General features: G+C 39.1%; 1 protein-coding gene across 1 annotated transcript in view; it reads left to right on the forward strand.

Annotated features, from left to right (window-relative positions):
• The window catches only part of XPO4 (exportin 4), an 82,574-nt gene that overhangs the window by 26,100 nt on the left and 34,010 nt on the right, over positions 1–22,464 (forward strand). The window contains exons 3-6 of the mRNA XM_055802002.1: positions 874–1,015; positions 1,276–1,414; positions 13,112–13,228; positions 14,015–14,168. Of these exons, the coding sequence (XP_055657977.1) occupies positions 874–1,015; positions 1,276–1,414; positions 13,112–13,228; positions 14,015–14,168 (552 nt within the window). The remainder of the gene's footprint in view (positions 1–873; positions 1,016–1,275; positions 1,415–13,111; positions 13,229–14,014; positions 14,169–22,464) is intronic.

Below are 22,464 nucleotides of genomic sequence, written 5' to 3' on the forward strand. Positions count from 1 at the left end.
GTTGCTCGCCATAGCTCAAACTCCACTTCTTGTTTGGGAATTTTATTTCACCACTTCGTATTTTATGCTTTTGCCACCATGTAGCTACACCCTTTTTGAATGTTCTTTCTGTGTTTCAACACATTCTGAGCTCTGTGGAAAACACGCTACTGATATGCTACCTGTTCTTTCTACTTCATAGTCACAGAAACTGTTACCTTTCTATGTAACATCTTTTTCTACTTTCTTTAGTGCATCTATATACAAAGCAATTAGATATTCAGATAATAAGGGCTAATTATTCCTACACTGTGATTGGAAGTTATATTTTGATTACCTTGAGATAAATATGGAAGCTTGAACATGATGTAGAAAACCTTGAATACACCAGTATGTAAAACTTTTGCTTTGATAATTAAACACAGATGTCATCTTTAGGTCTAAGTGGACTTGCTCCTCATTACCATCCATAAAATACATGTAATGTTATGCACTGTTGGTTCTAAAGGCAAGCACACAAATAATAGAGGACTCCAGTTCTGGCATGCCTGTCAAATTAGTCATATCTTAATGTATTGGGACTAAATATATAATCTTTTTTTGTTCCACAGTTGTGTTAGCATTCTTATTCCTGATCTTTGGCCAGTCTCCTTGAGCAGCCAACTTTTCTTCCCCTTTTAATATACTTTATTAATACCAGACAATTTGATAATTGGGTTATTGATTATTTTTTTCCCCTTTTGAGTTGTGAATTCTTTGTTTGTTTTCATAGTGACAAAATTCCATTTAATAATACATAATAGTAAAATCCATTAATTTTTTTGTTGGAAGTGCATAGAAGCTACATATGTATTCGTCTACTGATGCTCAAGTTTCCTTTGTTTTTCCCCACAGAAACTAGTAAAGTGGACTATGTCCTTTTTCAAGCTGCTACAGCGATAATGGAAGCAGTTGTAAGAGAATGGATTCTCTTGGAAAAAACTAGCATTGAGTCACTGCGAACATTCCTTCTAACCTATGTCTTACAAAGGCCTAAGTAAGTATAGAAAACATACCTCTGAACATCTGGGACTTTGCATAAAGTCTGGGTTATCCTTTTGTTTCCCAGGGTAGCAGCAGAAGATCATTTCAACAATAATTTATCTTCCATTCTTAACACTTAGTTGACTTCTGTAGAGCTGTCAGCTTTCCCTTATGAATTCACACAAAATGTTTGAAAAATAAATGTGTTGAAAATTTTATTGAGAGTTTATGTTCAGAATTATTTGCAAATTATTTTTGCTATGTTGTTTACAGCCTTCAGAAGTATGTTCGGGAGCAGATTCTCTTAGCAGTAGCGGTGATAGTGAAACGGGGATCATTAGACAAATCAATTGACTGCAAAAGCATTTTTCATGAAGTCAGCCAGTTGATCAGCAGTGGTAACCCCACTGTGGTAAGTGTTTTACTTTTTTTTTTTTTTTTCTTCAAAATTTAAGTGATCTGTATCAGCAGTGCAAGTTATATACTTAGTGACTATAAAATCTTGTATACTTTTATCAAAAAAATTAAATTAGTAAAAGATTGCTTGAATAGCTATTAACTTAATCACTAAGTCGGAGGTTTTTGAATAAGAATATGTTGGGACTGGCAGTTATGTGTAGTTCTTTAGTACACAATTACACCATATTTTTTAGGGAATAGGTTTCTCTGAATAGCTGCTTTAGGTGCCATGAGCGTTGTGGGTTTTGTTTCTCTGGATTTCTTTAATAAAACAGCATGCTCTACAATGGATTTTCTGTTAGCTAGCAGGTTTGTTACACGCTGTTCCCCTTTCATCTGTGCAATGCTGTACCCTCCTGTGGCTCAGCTGTTGGAATGGGCTATGGAGCAAGAGAGATAGGCCTCTGCTGTTCTCTGGGTGACGGGTAGGTGGAGAGAAAGGGGTGTGAGGAAGTAAAACCTGGAATGGAAATACAAAACTTACTCTAGATTTAATGTCATACTACTAGGGGTAAGTGTTACCTTCGATACTGAGCTCAAAGTGGAAACAAGGTGTCCAATATCTATCTATGCATTTAGTGAGATTCCGTTTGCTATGCCAGGAGATAAGTTTAGAATAGGTCATAATAGAGGCATGTAACTAGAGATTAAAGAGAGGTGATTTTTCTCCTAGCAAATGAAGATTGAAGAGTATGTATATTACATGCTGAAACTTTAACTGAAGCTGTTCTCAAACAAAAACCTTGGGGGAACTGGCTCATAATGTTGCTGAGCATTTAGAGCACCAGTTGTACTAGATGTGAGTGGCAAAAGTTTAACTGAAAATTCGATCAAAGTGTGCTAGTAGTAATGCAGCTCATGTCATAGTCCTAAAAATAGTGTGTCACCTCTGAGCACAGTGATATCCCTCCAGGGTGTGGAAATTTTAGTTACACTGATTTCAGAGTTATTTAACTTAAGGAGAACATTTTAGTCTTTTCATTGTGTGTAATTTGGGTAGAAATGGGTATTTGTTTAGAACAGTGCTGAGTTCCTGCTTTTTTCCAGGAAAACAGCCTTGTTATTAAAATGGAGTTACAACTGAGGTTTTCAGGTTTTATGGATGCCAGTGTGTATGCTTATGTAGTACGATTTTTCTGTAAAGATACAAAAATGGAGTAAATGGAAACCTGGATGTTGATGGAGAAGTTCGCTTTGAACCAGCTCTTGCACAGTCCAACTTACACAGTTGTATTCTGTGCATGCACTAATAGATGGACACACTACACTGACCACAGCATTCAGCCACCTAAGGCTGCCAGCTCCGAGGATATCATCCCAGGCTTGCTGCAGAACAGCTTGTTGCAGAGGAGCTCTGGCTGGGGGAAGGGGCAATATTTCACTCTCCTCCACATTCTGCTTGCTGCCACCATACAAAGACCAAGTTTGGCTCATGTTTTTATTTCCGTTTATCCATGTCTCTTCACAAGTACTTTCTCCATAGTTTCTCCAAAGTATTTTTGCTCAAGTTTTACAAATGGTATTGAAAATGTCTTGAGTATATAATGGTGTTTTCTATTCTGGTATTGACTTACTAGCAAAAAATCACTAGACACGTGATGCTGCTAGAACATCTTTTCTGTAAGGCACAGTATACGTTTGTTAGTCTTTGGCAAGCTGCTTATAAACACATGCTCCCTTACATGTATGAGGTTTTATGTTATAGTTCTCATTCATAAGTGTTCTTGTAATTTTCTGAGACTTTGCTGCAAGAGAAACTTTGGTACTGGCACAGCTTCATGTGACCCAGGACTTGGTATACGCAATAATAAGCCATAATAAAGCTGTGTGTTAGCATGTCACAGCTGAGCTCCGAGTTGGGTTCAGGGCATGCTTCTTGTATAAGTGTATAATAATTTTGAGAGGTTGTATGAAATAACTCATACAATGAACTATCCACCTATCTTTTCAAATATGGATGGGTGTTCTTTTATTCGTGTCCCTGTAGCGTTCAGCCTTGCCCATCAGGCCATGGGGAACCACAATGGTGCAGCTGCCTTGCTGCCTTGTGGAGTCTCAGCTAAGGGTGCTTCAACGTATGGTGTGAAGCTAAGGGAGTGGTACTGCTTTCAAGATTGAGGATGGTGCCATGCAGCGTCACAGATGTTTCTGCACTTCACTGGACAGTTATTTGTATCAGTTATAAAAACACGCCTCCATCCAAGTCAGGGAGGAGGCTGGGATTTGAGTGCTGGGAGACATCAGCAGATGTTTTTCAGCCCTCTGCGCCTCCCTGACTCCTACTTTTTTTTGACACATCTTTCCTGTGATGTGATGGTATACTCTTGCCTCCAGCCTTGTACACTCAAGCTTCAGAAGTCTTCTCATCTTTTGTGACTCCTAATTCTCTGTTGAGTCTCTTGGTCACTTTCTGTATCCTTCCCAGACTTCTGCTCCCTGTTTCCTTTTACCTGCTGCTCACCCATTTATGTCCTCCTACCTGAGGTTCACTCCAGCAGCTGGGAAGTAACATATGGAGTCAGCAGCAGATCACTTCATATTTAAAAATGTTTAAGGCTCGCAAATGTGGCTCTTACCTGTTGATAATGGCTTTCTACAGCAGTTTGTAATTGAGAGAAAATCCTTATTTAAGAAGCGAAATGTCTCTTGCCTCATCCTGCTTGCTTTCTCCTCTCTGCTGACTCTGACCCTTCTTTATCTTACAAGAATGAAGTAGATACTTAATCTTTTCCATTCCTTGCAACCCTTCATCCAGTTCCTGTCAGACATCTGTACTAGCTTTGTGTTTCTTAAGCACTCATGCTGCATGAAATCTTTGGGACTCTTCAGTAACATCTTGTCAGGGTCAGGTCCTGAAGGTTGGTTTAATAAGGACAGCAGTGACTGTAGATGGTCGTGAGTCTTTTGCATGTGTCCTTTTGCAGTATTTGATATGCTTGATACCATAACTTCTTCAGTGATAGTTAAAAATACCTTTAGAAATGGGTGTATTTTGAGGATGGAACTTGAAGGTACATGAATAATGTTGTGGCAGATGGACAAGACTAATAGGTGAACTGTTGAGAATGAAAAAATGAAAAGGAGATTGGAAGGAAGAGGAGTAGTGATGAGAGGAAGAAAGTGGGCAGGAGGTGAAAAAGATGACTTTAGTATTGAGTAATCTCTCTTAATAGTGGAACACTGTGTACGTGTTAAGGAAGTAGCGGGGCACTAAGGAGAGGTAATATTAGAGGGATGGGAAGGATGTGTGGTTAGAGCCAGGATTTGAACCTGGAGCTTTGGCTCCTGCTGCTGTTTCTCTGCAGTATGGACCTTTATGGATCTTGTGGAAGAAAACTCTGTCTGAGAAGGGAAAGCAAACTGCAGAGGGTCTGGCTGCCTATTAACTTATAAATAAGTTAGGGTAGTAATCCTCCGGGAGGAAAAGGATTAGCTTTGGAGCTCCTGGTTTTGTTTTTCCTGGCTCCTCCTGTAACATTGATACAAGCCATCCTCCTGCTCATGAAGGGGAGTCTGTAATCTTCCTCCAATAGCAATTTCAGGATGACTTTTCAAAACTTTCATCTCTGGTGGAGAACAGAGGTTCTGGCAGTAGACGCAGTGTCATAGGAAGATCTTAAAATGCTCTTAAAATGCAGAAAAATACGTGTTTTCTGTTGCTGATTTCAAGATTTTGGAGAACTGTTTGGGCCAAGTTCTCAGCTGTAAATGCCTTCAATTTCTTGGCCTTTTTGTGTTAAATTGCATAGCTGAAGTATTTCGTTTGTCCTTCATCCCTGCCAGAAGGACAGCAATCCTGGCAGCTAAGATGATTGATTCCCAGGAGGAGGAGCTGGTCTGCACGTGAACACAATCAGATGGACTTTGTTTAAAACTGGGCTAAGATATGGGTCACACTTTGATTCCTTACAGAATACAGGCAGGCAGATGCAGAGGGGTCCAACTGCTGTAGACCTGACATGGGACTGGGAAGCAACAGAAGCTGTGTTTAAGATCATGAGTGCAGAGTAGAATGTATTCTAATACAAAGCTCCATACATGAAGCCTAAATTTTTCTGTATATGCAAGAAGACTTGTCAAAACTTACTGGAAAAGCTCCGGAGTCCTAACAGTTCCTTCTCTCTTAAAATCTGTAGATCTGTTGTTCTGATTCCCAGTGTTCATGGTTGGGCTAGAGAGGACACTGAGATGCTCCAGGTTACCTGAAACTGCTGAGGAATGTGCTGTGGGTGGGTTTCATGTGAATGGTAGGGAATATTAATAAGTGGAACTCTAGGCATTCATCTCTATTGAAATGAATAATAAATACCAATAATAATGGCTGCATAGATAACTAGTCACATTTATTTAATATTCATGGTTCTTATTTCTGTTCTTTAAGAGGAATTTTACTTCTGGATCTCTGTCTAGCTGTTGCTGTCTCATGTGGTAGGGTAGGAGTTGGAAAGACTCTCATTTTGACAAAAACATACATATTATTTTGCCCCCTCTACCCTCAGCTGTATCTTCTGGTCTAATAAAATTATTACCTTGTCCTATGAACCTTACTGCCCTTGAGACATTTTGAGTATGAAAAAACAGATGGTAAACCAGGATGTTTAAGCTGTTTCCTTCATGCTGACAAGTGCTCTATAAATGCCTAAGTTAGTGTGTTAAAAATTGGCTTGGAATTTTAGGGATCCAGAAACTACTTCAAATATGAGGTTAAAACTCAAAAATGTGAGAGAACTTTAAAACATAAGTATTTTTTAGTAGCTGTATTAACAAGGATGCCTTTTAAAAGTTTGCAATTTTTTTTGTTCTGTTTCCTTGAGAGCTGAAAGAGAGCCTACTTTACCGAAAATGCAGTACAGCAAGAATCCAGCTTAGTTGCTTAATAACTTCACTATTAAAAATTGGTAGCTTCCAGTATTATCATTCACAACAGAGCTACAATCTCAAAGACCAGGCTGGGAAGTGAGGAGCTGTGATCCAGCGGAGAGATGTGTGCCCCCTTTTCTATGCATGGCATCCAAGGACTCTTCATTTCCTCAATTCTTCTGCCTCATGAGCTGTGCAGGTGTGGAGGCCCTCACCTGTAGGCTTCAGAGACTCACTGAGAAGTAAGAGATTATGCCTTTCCCTGTGTTACACCTATAGTTCTTTTATTACTGTGGTGGCACACAAATAAACAGGCTTGAGGGGAAAAGCCTCTTTAAGAAATTTATTGACACTAGCTGCTGGGTCTTTAGTCACTCTTCCTCTCAGAAGTACTGCCCTTCTGAATATATACATTCCATAATAAACTAGATCTGTGTGGGAGTCTACTTAAAAACAACCAGCCTTCTCCCTCCTTACCTCTTTCCCCCCCCCCCCCCCCCCCCCCCCCCCAAACAGATCTGCTGTGGAGCACAGCCGTGTAACGCAGCTCATTTGGCATAGCTGGCAGTGTGGCAGGTAGAAGCAGGCAAGAAGGCACTGGGAATGAGTACTGGGAAAAGGGGGGGGGGAGAAGGGACACCTGCCTGTCAAAGAGCACTTGTCAGGGTGATGTATATTTAAAGCTGGGCGATGCTGATGGTGAGCTGCATAGCTAGCCTTACTATTCATTATTTTGAGTTTAATTGAAGGTCTTGGATTTGTTCATGCAACTAATGTAGGGATGAAGACTCAACTGGTGCCTTTCAGACAAGAACCTGGAGAAGGATATGTTTCCTTCAGATAAATGGTTTTCAGACCATCACTTTTTTTGGATGAGTTTCAGTTTGGTTTTTTTTTTCCTCCTCCTGATTTTTGCTTCACAACTTCACCTGTCCCCAGAGAAACAAACGCATGTCTTGCACCCTGTGCTCCAGCAACCTCTGCCTGGACCTCTTCCATTATTAGTAGAGGCTGCTACTTCCCTTCTCTCTTTGGCCAAAGACTACATGCTTCACATGCCACAAGATCATCTTCCTGTGGCCCCCAGTGATTCGCAGAGGAATTGGTTTTCTCTTTCTCAGCTCAGCCTTGGGGGTTTCCCTTGCTTGGTTTGCCTGGTTCCCCCCAGGGAAGGGAAGCAGGGCCTCTTGCCCGTTATGCTGCTGTAGGTGCTGTGTCTGTCTTTGCAGAGTGGCGGAGGGGGAATGGAAGGAAAGGGGTGCATTGCCTAGCCAGTCCTTTATTGCTGACAGCACAAAACTGCAGCTGTGGGTCCTATTCCTATCATCCTGTCCCTGCTCTACAGCTTTTTTCCACCAGTTGGCTCATTTGGGAAGGAGCAAACAGATAAAATCCAGTGGGTTCTTCCTGGTGCTTGAATATATTTCTTCAGAATATATATTAGTTTTCTTTGGTTGGGAACTTTCAATTCCTGGGATGTTGTCCCTACCCCTCCATTGCAGTACTCACGAGTTGAAAAGTGTGAGTGGCCCCCAGTTACTCTGTGTACATAATAGTATTTCTTTTGGTCCTGTGGCCATCCTGTTAACCTTTCCATTTGGAGTTTAGATTTAGTAAATTTAGATACCCCAAAAATGTTAGCAAATACAGTTGTACTTATTCAAAGAAGTTAGAGAAGGAAGCCTTTCATTAAAAAAATCACTTGGTAAAATTGCTTTTGACACACTCTTATTACAGAATTTTGTCACCTAGGAGCAGCACAGCAGATTCTGCCTCTGATAGATTTACTCATTGATTCTTCCTGCTCTTGTGCAAGTTAAATTAGGTGGTTTAGGATTTTATTAAATGCTTCTGGGTTTCAGTAACAGAGTTTACATTATATGGATGGAGACAAGAAGTACTCTAAATGCATATTCAGCCTGGCAGTGATCTTAACGTAACAAGGTAGATGGTATGATTTGCTCTGTTCAGGCAAGACCTTTATTCTTTTCAATATATTTACTCGTTTTTTCTGTAGGTTTAAATGACAGTTGCAGAAGGCGGGGGGGGTGGGGCAGGGCATTGCGTGATACTTCAGGTTTTGTAGTAAAATGAATGATTTAATCAAACCTCTGACAAACTAGCTGTATATCTGGTCTGAATTTCAGATCAGAGGAAACATTTTTGGTGTTGGTAGTTAATTCTGCTTTCTCTGTTGGTTTTTCTGCCTCAGAGCTGCTGTACCACATGTCCATTTTTTCCTAAGCTGTACTTGAACTCTTCCTTTCAGATGCTTTGTAACCTAACTACCCACAAATGAAGCAGTTCACTTATTCCATGGGCAGTCCAGGCACAAGTGTGAAATCCCTTCAAACACTATGGCTTTAACTTTTGTTATAGGGGACATTCCATTTGGAGGAATAAGTTGCATTTACCTTCTGCATCTGAGTTTTATGAACAACATATAAATGTTGTTTGCTGTTAAAATGGTGCATGGTCTGTGTTTTATTAGAGTAATTTGAAAAGAAAACCACTAAAACGATGTTACTACTGGGTGTCTGATTGCCAAGTTAATCTCTTATCACAAGTCCCATTGATCTTCTGTTTGAGCAGCTGAGAGTCTATTTTATGTATAGTGATCTTTCATAAAGTTTATTCCTGGTAATAAAGCTAACTGGGGTGAGTGCCAAGCTATTCTCAGAGGCAGTCCGCTCTCGGCAAGAGAAGTATTTTATTTTGTTAGATGGGGTTATTGTTTGGGTATGTACTTGTGGCAGAACTGGTGAAATTGCTAGCGAGTGAGTCAAACTAGGTTCAGAGGTGTACTCTTACTGGTATGAAGTTAATGGCATTACTGCGCAATAGACATTCAGATCTGACTGTTAATATGATGCCCAGAGTCGCGTGCATTTTCTACTTATTACTGTATGGTATTACTAAATTGGATTGTTAATCTCTTCTGTGGCATGGCAAAAACCTTTAAAAAAGCACACTACAAAAGAACAAAAAAAAAAACCCCTTTCACCCTAGAAGTTTATATGTATTATGTGCATTCAATTTGGTTATGTGTAAGAGGAAGTAATTTTTATTTCACAGAGCACAACTGTATTGGTTTACCTGAAGTTGTTGTTTCTATGTTTTTGAAATCTTTCTTCTAGTAGCCTACATTTGTGTTGAAGTACTTAATGTCTTGAAACCAAACACATGTGTAAATTTAAAAAAATGGATTTTAAAGTATTAGTAGTTATCCTTCTGTAAAGTTACTTTTCTTAAAGTAAAATCTTACTTTTCTTAAAGTTTAAAGCTTTATTCCAGAATTTCTGAAGTATTACTGTGTATTCAGAAGAGTTCAATAGATGGCAGGGCACATGTTCTTTTAAGCCAATTAGTTTGTTAATATTCATATGAAAATGGCAATCTTGCTGCTGTGCACCACAATCTAAAAATTTCGATGGTCTTATGGCAGGTTTGGGAAGCAGTAGTGGTTTTGTGTGCAGCTTTATGCAAATGCTTGACATTGCAAGGGCAGGTTGCAGATCTTGATCTGTTCCTCTGCTCTTGTCAGCTAAACTCCTGGGGGCTGGCACCTGCCTTCTAGGATGCTAATCTCAAGCAATCTCCCCTCAGCCTGTTGTTGCGGTAAATTAGTGGCCAATATCTTACCTTTGGTCTTCTCCTGCTCTGCTGACCCGGATATGTGGGAGTACTTACAATTTGTCATGGACTCAAGGGGTAAGCGCAGATGTAGATAGTCACAGGAGGACATGGATGTGCCTGTAATGCACACAGCACACTTGGGATGGTGAGGGAATGGGGCAGGATTTGCACCCCAGGTACTGAAGCACCAAGATGAGATGGAACTGGTGGGATGCTGGAAATTCAGTGAGAAGGAGGAAAGCAAAGGGATGCAGTGTGGCTTGATGTTCCCTGTGAGCTAGGCTATTGGGGAGAATAAAGTGTGTAAATCTCTAGTAGCATTGTGCTCAGAGCAGGTACTGATGACAAAACTAGCTGAAATAGCTCTTGTTAAAGTCAGGGGGACAGGTCACTGTTCAAGCTGCTTTAACAGGGTCTGAGCAGATTCCGTTGGCCTAGCTGCATCCATTGCCCTTTACATCTTTGAAGAGATTTCTTTACAGTCAGTCATAAAATTTAACCTTTCTTTTAAATTTCTCCTTGAAATCAGAAGTAAAGCACGCAAAAAAAAATCTGGAACACAGTCTTACCATGCAATAGCACATTACTATCCAGACAGAAAGCATGAATTATTATGTACCATATAAACAAAGTAGAGAAAATGGAAGGAGAAAATATCTGTTATTTCAGCTGATACTAATTATTTGTAATCACAGTGGAAACAAACATATTTTTTTTTCTTATTGCTCCTTACATGTCATTCAATTTTACTGATTTATTCTCCAGTAATAGGCAACCAACTGCAAGTGATAGGTAGTCTGCATCACTGCGCTGCCTGTCCTGTGGTCATCTGGATGGTGGCGTGGTGTGAAGGCCTTTTCATGATAAAGCAGAAGCAGCTTAGCTTTAGCCAGGCTGTTGTACTACTGTAGTCATTAATACCACACAGTAATTGTGGTATGCTATAGAGCATCAAACTGTACAGATCTGTAATTGCAACTAATGATGTCCTTCCATCATGGCTTCTCCGAGCTGAAAAGTATCAGTGTGTCAGTAATTCAAGCATCAAATAAAAGCCTGTGTCTTAAAAGTATTAAGAGAGCCTTGTGAGACTTCTGCATCTCCTGGCACATAATGAAATCGGGCAGTGTGCTCTGGCAACTTTGCAGTATTCCTTTAAAAAACATGTATTCTTACCTGAAGCATTGTTTTAGATCCAAATGTCAGATTTTGGGGGGTTTTATAGTTTGGCTTTTTTCCCCACTCAGATTAATTATTTTCATATGGAACTTCTAATGTTGGATTTAAAACTCAGTGCTAGCCTGCACTGAGGGTTTTTTTTATATTGGATCAAATCTGGGTTTCCTTTAAATAATTAATTATTGTGTAAATAGCTTACACAGAAATTTGGAAATAAAATACTGAAATGTTTGAGCTAATTGGAAATATTTCTAAGTCTAATATAGAACTGACAAAATTGCACTTTTATGGGAGTAAAGTGTGATGCTGTTTTTCGCTGGCTAAACATTGCTTTTATCTTACGTGACATGTGACAGTGGTGACTGTAGATGAGAAATAGTCCACTTGAAATAAATAGTTATTTCTTTAAAATGGGAAAGCTTGGATTTATCAACTGATCAGCAATGTGCTGGTCTGCTGTACAGCTTTATTATACAGTAGAAGAGAAAACCCATATACTATCACAAAGCCACTATGTTTGATCGGTCTGGGACTTATTTGGCAAGTAAGAATGTTAATTTAGTGTATACTGGCTAAGATAACTAGTTGTCTGGGGGGTCAAGGTACTGACTTCAGAGGCATTTCTGAACAAAGATGTTGCAGTTGGTGGGTGGATGGCACTGGTCTCAGCTGTTGTATGAGCTTGCATAAATAGTATCATCTCCACTTTAATCTTTCGGGTGTTCAGAGGTAGTGTGCATATTTCTGTTTAACCCCTGGACACTTGCTGGCATGCATGACCCTTTAACAATTCCTATCCCTCTGTCCATCCTTGGCACCTTGGCTCCAAACAGTCTGGGAGGATAGCCAGTAATTTTGAAGTTTTTTGTTAAGAACATCTCTTTAACAAAAAGCGTTTTCATTTCAATGGTATAAACTTGCTGTTGTGCTTGTTACAGTGGTATATGGCACACTTCTAAAGTACAACTTGCATCTCCACTGTATGATATTTACTGCCCTTTGTGTGTAATGATTAGTAAAAAAAAAATACATTACAACTGGTGATGATGGTTACTGGACTTTGGCATCAGGAAAAAAAGCTTTGTTTTTTTAGTACAAAAACCAGCAACAAAGGCTTGGAGCAGTGTGTTTCATAAAGGAAAGTTGGATTGTAAGCTGCGTTTCTGGATAAGCATTTGATTTACCTTACCTTAAATTTTGAGAAAGAAAAAGATACTTAAACCTTCAGTCTTCATGGATCTGTCTCTTTAACATTAATGGGCCTTTTTCTCAGCAATTTTTATATTGCTTCAAAGATGTTGTTCTAACAGAGTAGTTTTAAAGGTTATTTCTGAGGCTTGTGGATGCTGTGCTTTGGGGGGAAGTGTCTAAAAGCTTTCAAGCATCAGAGCTTTCTGTGTATTCTTTTTTGTTTGTTTTGGTGGGGGAGAAGAAAAAGATGTAATAGATGGTGTATTGACATAAAACAGGTGGTTTTGACTAGTTTTTCTCACTTTTGGTGGTATACTTTTAATCATGATCAAATATCAGCATGGTAAGTGTAGCAAATGCAAAGAAGGGCCAAAACAAACTTCAGAGTGACCTGAACTATTAGATCAACAGAAATAAGTGGAAACTGAATCTTCCATGAAACTAATACCTGGAAAGCCCTGTGCACAGGGAGAGCAAGTAAGCAGCAAGGCTGGGGAATGGATTGCAGTAAGTTTATTTCCATTTTGTAGTGATGATCACACAGGTGCTAGCATTTATATTGCTCGGGTACTTTAATTTCTTTTGTATGGATAGAGCCTTGATGATTCCAGAGATGGTTCACCCAAGATACTCCTGAAAGTTTGACTTGTTCTAGTTTGTGTTAGAAGAAACTGAAGTAATAGTTGTAGAAAAATGCTAATAAAAAAATTTAAGAACAACGTAGGTGGTATTACGTTATTGGACATCTCTTAGTTATATTATTCCCCCCTTTTTTTTTTTATAGCAAACTTTGGCCTGTTCCATTTTAACGGCGTTGTTGAGCGAGTTCTCAAGTTCAAGTAAAACCAGCAACATTGGACTAAGCATGGAGTTCCATGGTAACTGTAAACGTATATTTCAGGTAAACTAGTTCTGTATCAATATCTGCTACCTGTCTTTCCAAAATTTAAATATTGAGAAGCATAAGTACTTTCTTGTGCCAAGTGCATTCAGGTACAGTGCGTGCCTATCAGCATTTAATAGGACAAATATTATATTATAAATGCAGATACTGGCTACTTCAGGAAAGTTGATAATGTATTTTTAAAAAACTTTTTATCAAAAAGGTGCGGTCCCCCTTTTGCCCATTTTATGAATGTAGAGCTACAGATCTTTATGTGGTTGGACTCTTTTAATTCCTTGGCTACCAATTGCAAACAAAACGAATACTCTGTGGAACAATGATAGTCTTAAATATAGCTTTGGTTTAAAGCCAAGGAGAGCTATGTATTTAAAAATATTATTGCAGATGGTGTAGTCTGGTTGTCTCAGATGTATTGTTTGGCCGGGCAGAAATGTTTTTGAAGGCATTGCTTTAAACTGTTGTGGAACAACTTACCAACCTTTTTTTCATGCCAAAGACCAACTCTCTCCTCCACCAGCTGTTAAAAACATATTGTTAAGTTTTTCTTTTAATGACTAGCATATATGAGAAAGGTGGGTTTTCTTTTCTTATTCTTTACATACACAAATTCTGGCAAAAGTGCGGGGTGTGTTCCGACTGACAACTTCAGAATATTTTCTGTGTTTTAATGAAAAACAGGGTGAAAACAGAAAATTAAAAATAAATACTTTTCTAAAGAGAAATTAATCAACATTTTAATGACTGAGAGACTCTATTAATATATTATGTTCGTCCTGACTATAGGAGGACGATCTGCGGCAGATCTTCATGCTCACAGTAGAGGTACTTCAGGAATTCAGCAGACGCGAAAACCTCAGTGCTCAGATGTCTTCAGTGTTTCAGCGTTATCTTGCACTAGCCAATCAGGTCTTAAGCTGGAACTTCCTTCCTCCAAATTATATCCTTTTAATGTCAGGCCCTTTATTTCAGCTGCCTTCTACTGGGTGATAAGTGAAGTCTTTGTGAGGAGAGAAAAATGTAAAACTTACAAGCCTTGTATATCAGAGAGACAGATCTCCTTATATATCCTTGATCTATGTTTTCTTCCATTAGTGCTCTTGGTCGCCCCTGCTAACAGATGCTTACATACAGAAGCTGCTGTTGCTCTTCATTAAAGTTTTGAAGTATTTTATATAAAAGGCAAAGCTAATTCAGTTATGGGTTGATGGTCTGTCTGGTTGGTGCAGGGGAGAGAAGTGTAACATGTTTTAGTGCAGAGCCAAATGGTGAAGAGGTCTGAGCTCTGAATTTTTGTGCAGAGATCTGATCTGTCCTCCCTCAGAGGAGGGGGCAGGTAAATGCCCCATCATCTAGGAATGTGCATGCTCAACCAATGCCCCATAAAAGAGCATGGTCATATACTAGAGTGTGTAATAGGTTTTCTTTGATCTGAAGAAAAAGTATTTGTTAGCTGAGAGAAGAAATGGCATCTCCTTTGTAGGCTGGTACCACTGCTCCCATTTTGACATTTGTGATGTGTGCTGATTATGAAAGTCCAGAGAAAGATGGAGATGGAAAGTAGAGGAGAAAATAGAAAACAGAAGAAAAAACAGTCTTAGTGAGGGAGAGAAGAAAAAAAGATAGAAGAGTGCTCAGTCCAAAAAAATGGGCTCGAAGAATGTTGTAGAAATAATCACATCCTCTATTTAATAGAGGGTTGAGACAGCACTTGCAGTTAAAACATTACAGTGCCTCTTTTAATAGTGAGATCATCTTTAAGATGCTCAGCAAACTTTCCAAGAACCAAATTTTTAAGCTGGCTTATAAACTTTTTTTTTTCTTAAAAGCCTTTGAAACTGCTGCTAAGTTATACTGCATGAATCTTGATGTTGCTTTCAAATCCACTGTAAAGGATTTGATTAGCTTTTCTGGTCTGACAGTCAGAAGGCAGTATCTGTGTGTTTCTGTTGTCTTGATTCTGTTCAAAAATTAAACTTATTTAAAACTGGTTATTCCTTGGTTCACATTGCAGAATACCAGTTACATTGTCTTTATGGAAGGTGCCATGGATTAAAAATAAATACTGCACTCCTATTAATCACTGAAGTGATTTGGCAGGGGTCCAAAAAGGAATTTAGTGTGTATGCCTACAGGACCAAGACTGGAGTCAAATTATTGTATCTTATAAAAGCTTTTGGAAGAGGATTTGGGATTTGTAAGGATTCAAATAATGTGTGAACACTTTTTTTTCCTAAGCTGTAATCTTAAATAGAAAGGAAATGCTCTTGTGTTGTGCAGTGGTGGTTTCCTTTGAATTTTAGTCTTGTTCTATGCAAACCTCTGTGTATTCCTAAATACTGATCTGGTTGCAGTTTGAAAGTGAAGTCTGGTGGAACTAGATGTTATTGTGGTTTAACGCTGGCTGGTAATTAAGTGCCACGCAGCCGCTCGCTCACTCCCACCTCACACAGAGGGATGGGGAGGAAAATTGGAAAGGAATGTAAAACTCGGGGGTTAGATAAGAAAAATTTAATAATTGATATAAAATAAAAATGAAAGAACAATAATAATAACAGTTATAATGAAAAGGAGGGAGAAGGAGAGAGAAATGAAATTCAAAGGGAAGAGAGGCAAGTAAACAAGTGACACACAGTGCAGTCGCACAGCACCTGCTGACCGATGCCCAGCCAGTCCCCAAGCAATGATCGGCAGTCCCCAGCCAACCGCCTACCCCCCCCCCCCAGTTTATATACTGAACACACTGTCCTATGTTAGCTATGGAATATTTCTTTGGCCAGTTTGGGTCAGCTGTCCAGGCTGTGTCCCCTCCCAATTTCTTGTGCCCCTCCAGCCCTCTGGCTGGCAGGGCCTGAGAAACTGAAAAGTCCTTGACTTACTATAAACATTACCCATCAACAACTAAAAACATCAGTGTGTTACCGACATTTTTCTCACACCAAATCCAAACCACCCCTGCACCAGCTACTAAGAAGAAAATTTACTCTATCCCAGCTGAAACCAGGACAGATATATACAAGCAAGATGTAGAGCCTTGGGAGTTCCAGTTTTCATTCATGCCTCTATATAATAGGAAGTGATTTAGTCTGTAGGTGCTAGTAAGTGTTCATTGAAACAGCTAAGTAAGCCATACTGCTGCTTAAGTTGAACAATGTTTTCTGCTGTTTGGCCTACTTTAGATACTACAGGTATCTGTTAAACAAGTTCTGGCCGCACCTGGAGATCAGATGGACCTTTAGTCTGAACCACCCTGAATGTTGTTAACATGGCAGTATTTCAAATCTTTACATAACTTCCGTTCCACTTGATACTGTCGTCTTGTTTTCTACCATTGGACGTTTCATTTTGCTGTAAGAATTACAGCACCAGCTTGGGTCTTCCTCCTCAATGTAGCAACCTATTTTCACAGGAGTTGGAATGGCTTTAATCGTCCTTGAGAAATGTGGGTCTTAGCTGATGAAGATTCAGTAACTGTTGGGGCTTGCAGCACCATGTTTATTGTGTTATGGCATGAACCTTCCTTAATAAGCCTGGTTTAAAAGTAATTGTTGGCTGTTAGCTCATGGGCAGTGAAACTTAACTTGGCTGTGGTTTCTAAATAGATAGCACATTACATAAGAATGTAAGAATTGCTGTGTTGATTGATCAGTTGGTGTCCTTTTGGTATCTTCTTTCCAAATCTTGACAGTACATATGGCAAAGCAACGGACATAAATTTAATACTGGAAGCATAGAGTAAAATGATCCATTGTATCCTCAGAGAAATCTTTTTTCCTATATTTGGTATTTCCCCTGGCAAGATAGTATTGATTCTCAGTATGCCCTGCAGCATAACAGTAATCTGCAGCATTTGTATGTAATCTTTAGCAGGATTCTTGTACCTCCCAAAAAAGGAAGTAGCGTAAGTGTGCCTTAACTCTACAGTGACCATCACCAAGAGGCATGTTATTTAAATCACCAGGTTGTGAGAACTGCATCAAGAGAGATCACTTTTCAAGAGTTCTTGTGCTGTTGTAGCATAACTTAGAATGTGTCACATCGCTAAATGCAGTCTTGGACAATGCTGCCACCATTCATAATGCAAGAGTTGTAGTAAGCCTGTATTGTCTATTGCTAGCATGAAAGATGTATTCTGGAATAGCCACCTCATTGGAGCAATGAAAGAAAAGAGGCTGGGACTACTTTCAAGTTGGAACTTTGTATTTTTCAAGTGTCTGGGGATGTTGTGCCTGCAATAGGAAGAGCAGGACATGATGACATAGGAGGATTCCTTTCAGTCATGTGCATTTCTTCCATTTCATTTTCTAACACACAGGCAATCATCTATTGTTACTTTTATCTGCTGCCTCAAGGTATTAGTTCACCTGGTGTTTGTGGATGCTTCAGAGGGTTTTGGCAGTATTGTTGGCAGTGATAGTAACATAGGATTCCTATTTTGCACTAAGAATGTATGGTAGTCTGTTGTGGCATGTTGGCTTCTGTAGAGTTTCTTTTTTTCAGTGCTGTTACAGCACTGTTAAATGTTGTTTACTTGGATGGAACTAGTTTTAACTGCATCTTTTCTTAGATGAATGTTTTGACTAATTAAGGAGGTACAGGTGATCAGTACTAAGAGGTACAGCCTTTTCCTTTACAAGAGTGCCTTCAAGGATCTCACTTCTAGTTCACTGTGATTGTCCAAAGTCTCCAGTTAAGGAGCTGAATGTTGCTGGGCTTTAATGCATCTTGACATGGACATACATGTCCTGTGGAGCCAGGGTGTAATTATAATTTATATTTTTACCTCTAGAGATATTTCTCACTTCTTGGGATTTCTCTGTTGTCGGCAGACACATTCTAACAGATTTCAGATGAATGTCCTCAAATACAAAAGTTCTTAAAGAGAATGTAAGATTTTTGTCCAGCTGTCTCCCCTTTATAAAAAGGTGTCTGTTATCTATCGTTAGGAGCTGTCGTACAACTACTTACCCCTTATTCTGTAACCCATGGATTAGGGAACAGGCTGCCCAGGGAGGTGGTGGAATCCCCATTCCTGGAGGTGTTTAAAAAACACATAATGTGGTGCTTAGTGGAATGGTTTAGCGATGGACTTGGCAGTTCTGGGTTAACAGTTGGACTTGATGATCTCAAAGGTCTTTTCCAACTTAAATGATTCTGTGATTCTATAGTATGTGAATAAAGAGAAACCTGAGCTGTAGTTTCTTGATTTCTGTTTGGTGCCTCTGCTTGCTTGGAGGCAAGCTGGCAAATTTTCAACTGTGTAGAATAGGGGGTTGGATTTAAAATACAGGTTATGTAAACCTAATGGGATGCACTCCACTAATGTGCGTCATTGCTGTTCCATTGAGATTAATGGTGCAGTGGCAATTGTATGAACTGACTGAAGCTTTTGTCTGATCTGAATGTTTGGGGTTTTTTAAGTGTGTGTGTTCCTTAGCCACGCAGTTAAATGAACAAAGCTTTTCATATATCTGTTTTGAAAATGTCTTCTAAACCTCAAGCCAGAATGAGACCTCTCTGGGAGATCCTGTGAACTATGTAGTTCTGCAGACTTTCAAGATTTGAACTTGGTCCAACCCAGATTGATATCATCTGTTATGCATAATGGAAGTGCATGAGAAACACACAGAATGCTCCAGGAAACTTGAGGTTTGTTTTGAGGAATGATTCAGGTTGACATTGCTGCTGAAAAAGCATCCTGCCTTAGCACCTCCCATGAGCATGATACTGAGCAGGGAACCACCTGGCTGGAAACTTCTTTTTTAGCAGGTTGAGGTCCCCAGTTCGATTTGTTGCAAAAAGTGCAGGTTCAATCATTTCTGTAGAGCAACACTACAATTTCCTTGAGCTTTTCTTAGGCCTCTGTTTGTTAGCAGCCTGGAATTATCCAGGATTTGCTACAGCATTCTGTCGTTATCTGAAAGATGAAGGGTTGGAGTACTATCCTGGCTATTGCTTGGGATATAAAGAAAAATTTTATGTAGTTAAAATACCTGTATTTAAGAAAAGTGCAAGAGGGGGCTGCATTTTACTTTTATCAGACCTATCAATCAGGTGAAAACTGACCTGACTTTGAAATCCCCGATGTTTACAAGTTATTTCCAGGGTACTATGTGTTTTCTTGACAATCCTGTCTAGCAACTTTTTAAAACAAAGTTGGGCAAAGCCAAGAAGATGGACAGATCCCCTGAATTTGGTCATAATTACACCAAACATGTTTGTGTTGATACTGAACTTCTTAACAATTAGTCTTTTCGTCGTTTGGGTTGTCCTGAATGAATTTTGGAATCGGCTTGCAATGTAAGAGCATCTTAAAAGCATTAATGTCAGAACAGGAAAGGAGACCCAGTAAATGACCCTTTTTAATAAGGGGAACTGATAAAATATATAGGTGTTTTCCTCTTCTGCTGTCTTGCTTCAGCAGTTTTAAGTTTCCAGTTTTACAGTGACTTGTCATCAGCTTCCTAGATTGCAGCCAGTATATAGTGGAATGGTGTGACTCTGGAGCTGCATTTGCATGGCAGTCTCTTCTGTATAGGTGCTTTAAGTGAAAGTGATCAGCTTGCATACTATTAGCTGTATAACCATAGAAGCAAATTGTGACAGGAGCTTCAGAATCCACTTGGAATGGTCAACATGAGCCTTGGTACTGGTATGGTTACACTGCTAGCGGCTCCAGAATTGGCCAGTTTTAAAATTAGCTTGGGTCTTTCTACACTTCCTATGCCTGTTGCTGCAATCAGTCCAGTGTCTCCAACACAAAGTAGTTACTTCATTCTCATGGCAGTTAAGAATACCCGTGTTTAATAATTAAATGTCTAAGCATACGTTTCTTCTGAATGCTGGATATGTTCTGCTGAGTGTCAGTTTTATAAAGACCTGTGAAGCATTTCTCCATAGGGGGCAGCAAGCCTCTGCATCAGTCTTAGGCAGTTGCTCCTAGACTCATGTGCTTGGCTGACTAGCTAGCAAGCCAGAGGAGGTTTTAGAAATCCAAATAAACTCAGCGTGTTAACGTTGTAACACTGGATGTCAAATTTCCAAGCAGTTACCTTTCTAATGCAGCTTTTTATTTGTAAGATACAAATCTAAGACTGACACAACACTCTCCAGAAAGGTTCTAAACAACAAAGGTAAAGTGATTAAAATAGTGGCTAAGAAAGATATTTGGGCCTTTGCACTCCTGAAGTTTTCCCTCCATTTGAGTTATTCTTCATTCCTGGGGACAAATTTGTGAATGGGGGTCTAGCAGAGGAAATCTCAGCTTTGATTTTTTTTGAGTTCCTAATTTACTGCTTTGTCGAAGGGCAAGCCTTACCTGTCTTAGGAAAAAGACCATGGGATCCATTCTCAGATATTGGAAATTGTGGGAAGTCCTGAAGTGAAGCATTACAATCCCTTATGGCTGCCTTAGGATATGAAATATTTTGATACTCATCTTCACCTGTCAGTCCCTTCCTAGGAGAGAGGCAAAGAGTGGGAGGAAAACTACGTTTATCTTTAATTTTCTTTTTTTCAAGAAACATGTAAACTTTATTTTTCCAAATTACTTAAAAGGGATTACTTATTGCTTCAGCTCATGAAACAAAACCAAGAGAGCATAGAGCTAATGGCTACATACATAAATTTAGGCCAAGATAAAAGAAAATCTGTCTTAAACATTATGGTCTTCTCCTCTTCCTCTCTAAACACTAATTAGTGAGCATATGAGCCTTATCATACGTTAAGGTATCTGGTTATATTCTTATGCTTTTCAGTAGAGCTTTGTACATCTTATTGAATAATCCGTTCTGATTCAAGCAGAAGTTTCTAGTCTTTAGGAGTTGGTGTCCTAAGTCTTGTGAACTGGGTGAAACGTTGCCATGTTTCTGGTAGCTGTTTCCTAGCTTGGATTTCCAGGTCATTAAAGTGAATTGTAATGACAGTTATTAATTTTTCAGTAGAATTGGGAACATTACAAGCATTTGTATTGATTGTAAACCACTTCTGGTGATACTTTTTCATTCAAAAAACAAAGAAACAAAAAAACCTTACCCAGACCCCTCCAGGATGGCATAGTAGACTGATGTATGCTTATCATGTCTATGCTGTAGCTTGAGCGCTTACAAAAAAGTGTTGCACTGGTTCTGTACTTTTTGTTTCCTCAGAAGTATTGAGAAGTAAATTCATTTTTGGTAATGAAGACTGCATTTGTCCCATTGTACATGGTACATGGACATATCCCATAGTGCATTGTACCCATGTACTAGGTGATTTAGTGCCATTTTTTTTCAGGTTGGGCATAACTGGACTGCTGCTAATAAGGCTGAACCATAGCACAGTTGAGGTATTTCATGGCAGCAAGCATCTCCACCGCCAATTTATGCTGACGTTTGTTTGCATACATCTAGTACGTGATGCAAAATGGGTATAAGATCTCCATGATGGGTGCAGGCGTAATTTGTATTATTCACTGAACAGATATTTTACCCACAAATCTGCTATTGTCAAATGTGTCATCAGTCCATTAGCGTGAGAATCGGTACTAAAAATAACAGGATAGGGCTGCTAAATACTGAGGCTTGTTAAAATAGTGACAGCAAACTAGCTCTTCTTTCATTCCATGTGAAAAGTGTTATGTAGCTGGTCCTCTCTGAAGACTCAAGTAGCGAAGAGCAAATTGATTTTCCAAGACTGATGAAGATCTATAATCATCTTCTGGTCTTGATATATTTCTTGATATATTTATTGGAGAGTTACAGTAAAGGACACTCTTGTCAATGAACAATTTTAAATCACTGTTTTTTCTAAAACATTCCAAATGAAAAAATGAAAAGGGAAAAAAACATAGCTTAATTTGCCATATAAAATTAGTTTTATTTTTTTAAAATATGTAATATTACTCCTGATAAAGGATGGTTGTATGTGATAATGTCATGCCCATACTTTTTTTTTTGTTTTATCTGGGAGAACTGAACCGTTTTTGATCACTTAAATTATGCCTGTATTTCAGATGGAAGTAAAATAGACAATTCTGTGAATTTTAGTTTTTCCTCATCTGAAATAATGCAGATCTGGTATGGTTCAACACACATTGATATTTTTGAAAATGGTGAAATTGGTTTTGTTTTGCACTAATGTGAAAATCCCTGATTGTTCTCATGCATTATAATGTGCTGACAACAGTTCTGGACACATACCACCAGTGAAGGTCCACTTGGTACTGTGCCTTGGAAAAAGTCGCTTTTTGGAATGTG

Source organism: Falco peregrinus, chromosome 4 (assembly GCF_023634155.1).
Source record: "Falco peregrinus isolate bFalPer1 chromosome 4, bFalPer1.pri, whole genome shotgun sequence".
Lineage (NCBI taxonomy): Eukaryota > Metazoa > Chordata > Aves > Falconiformes > Falconidae > Falco > Falco peregrinus.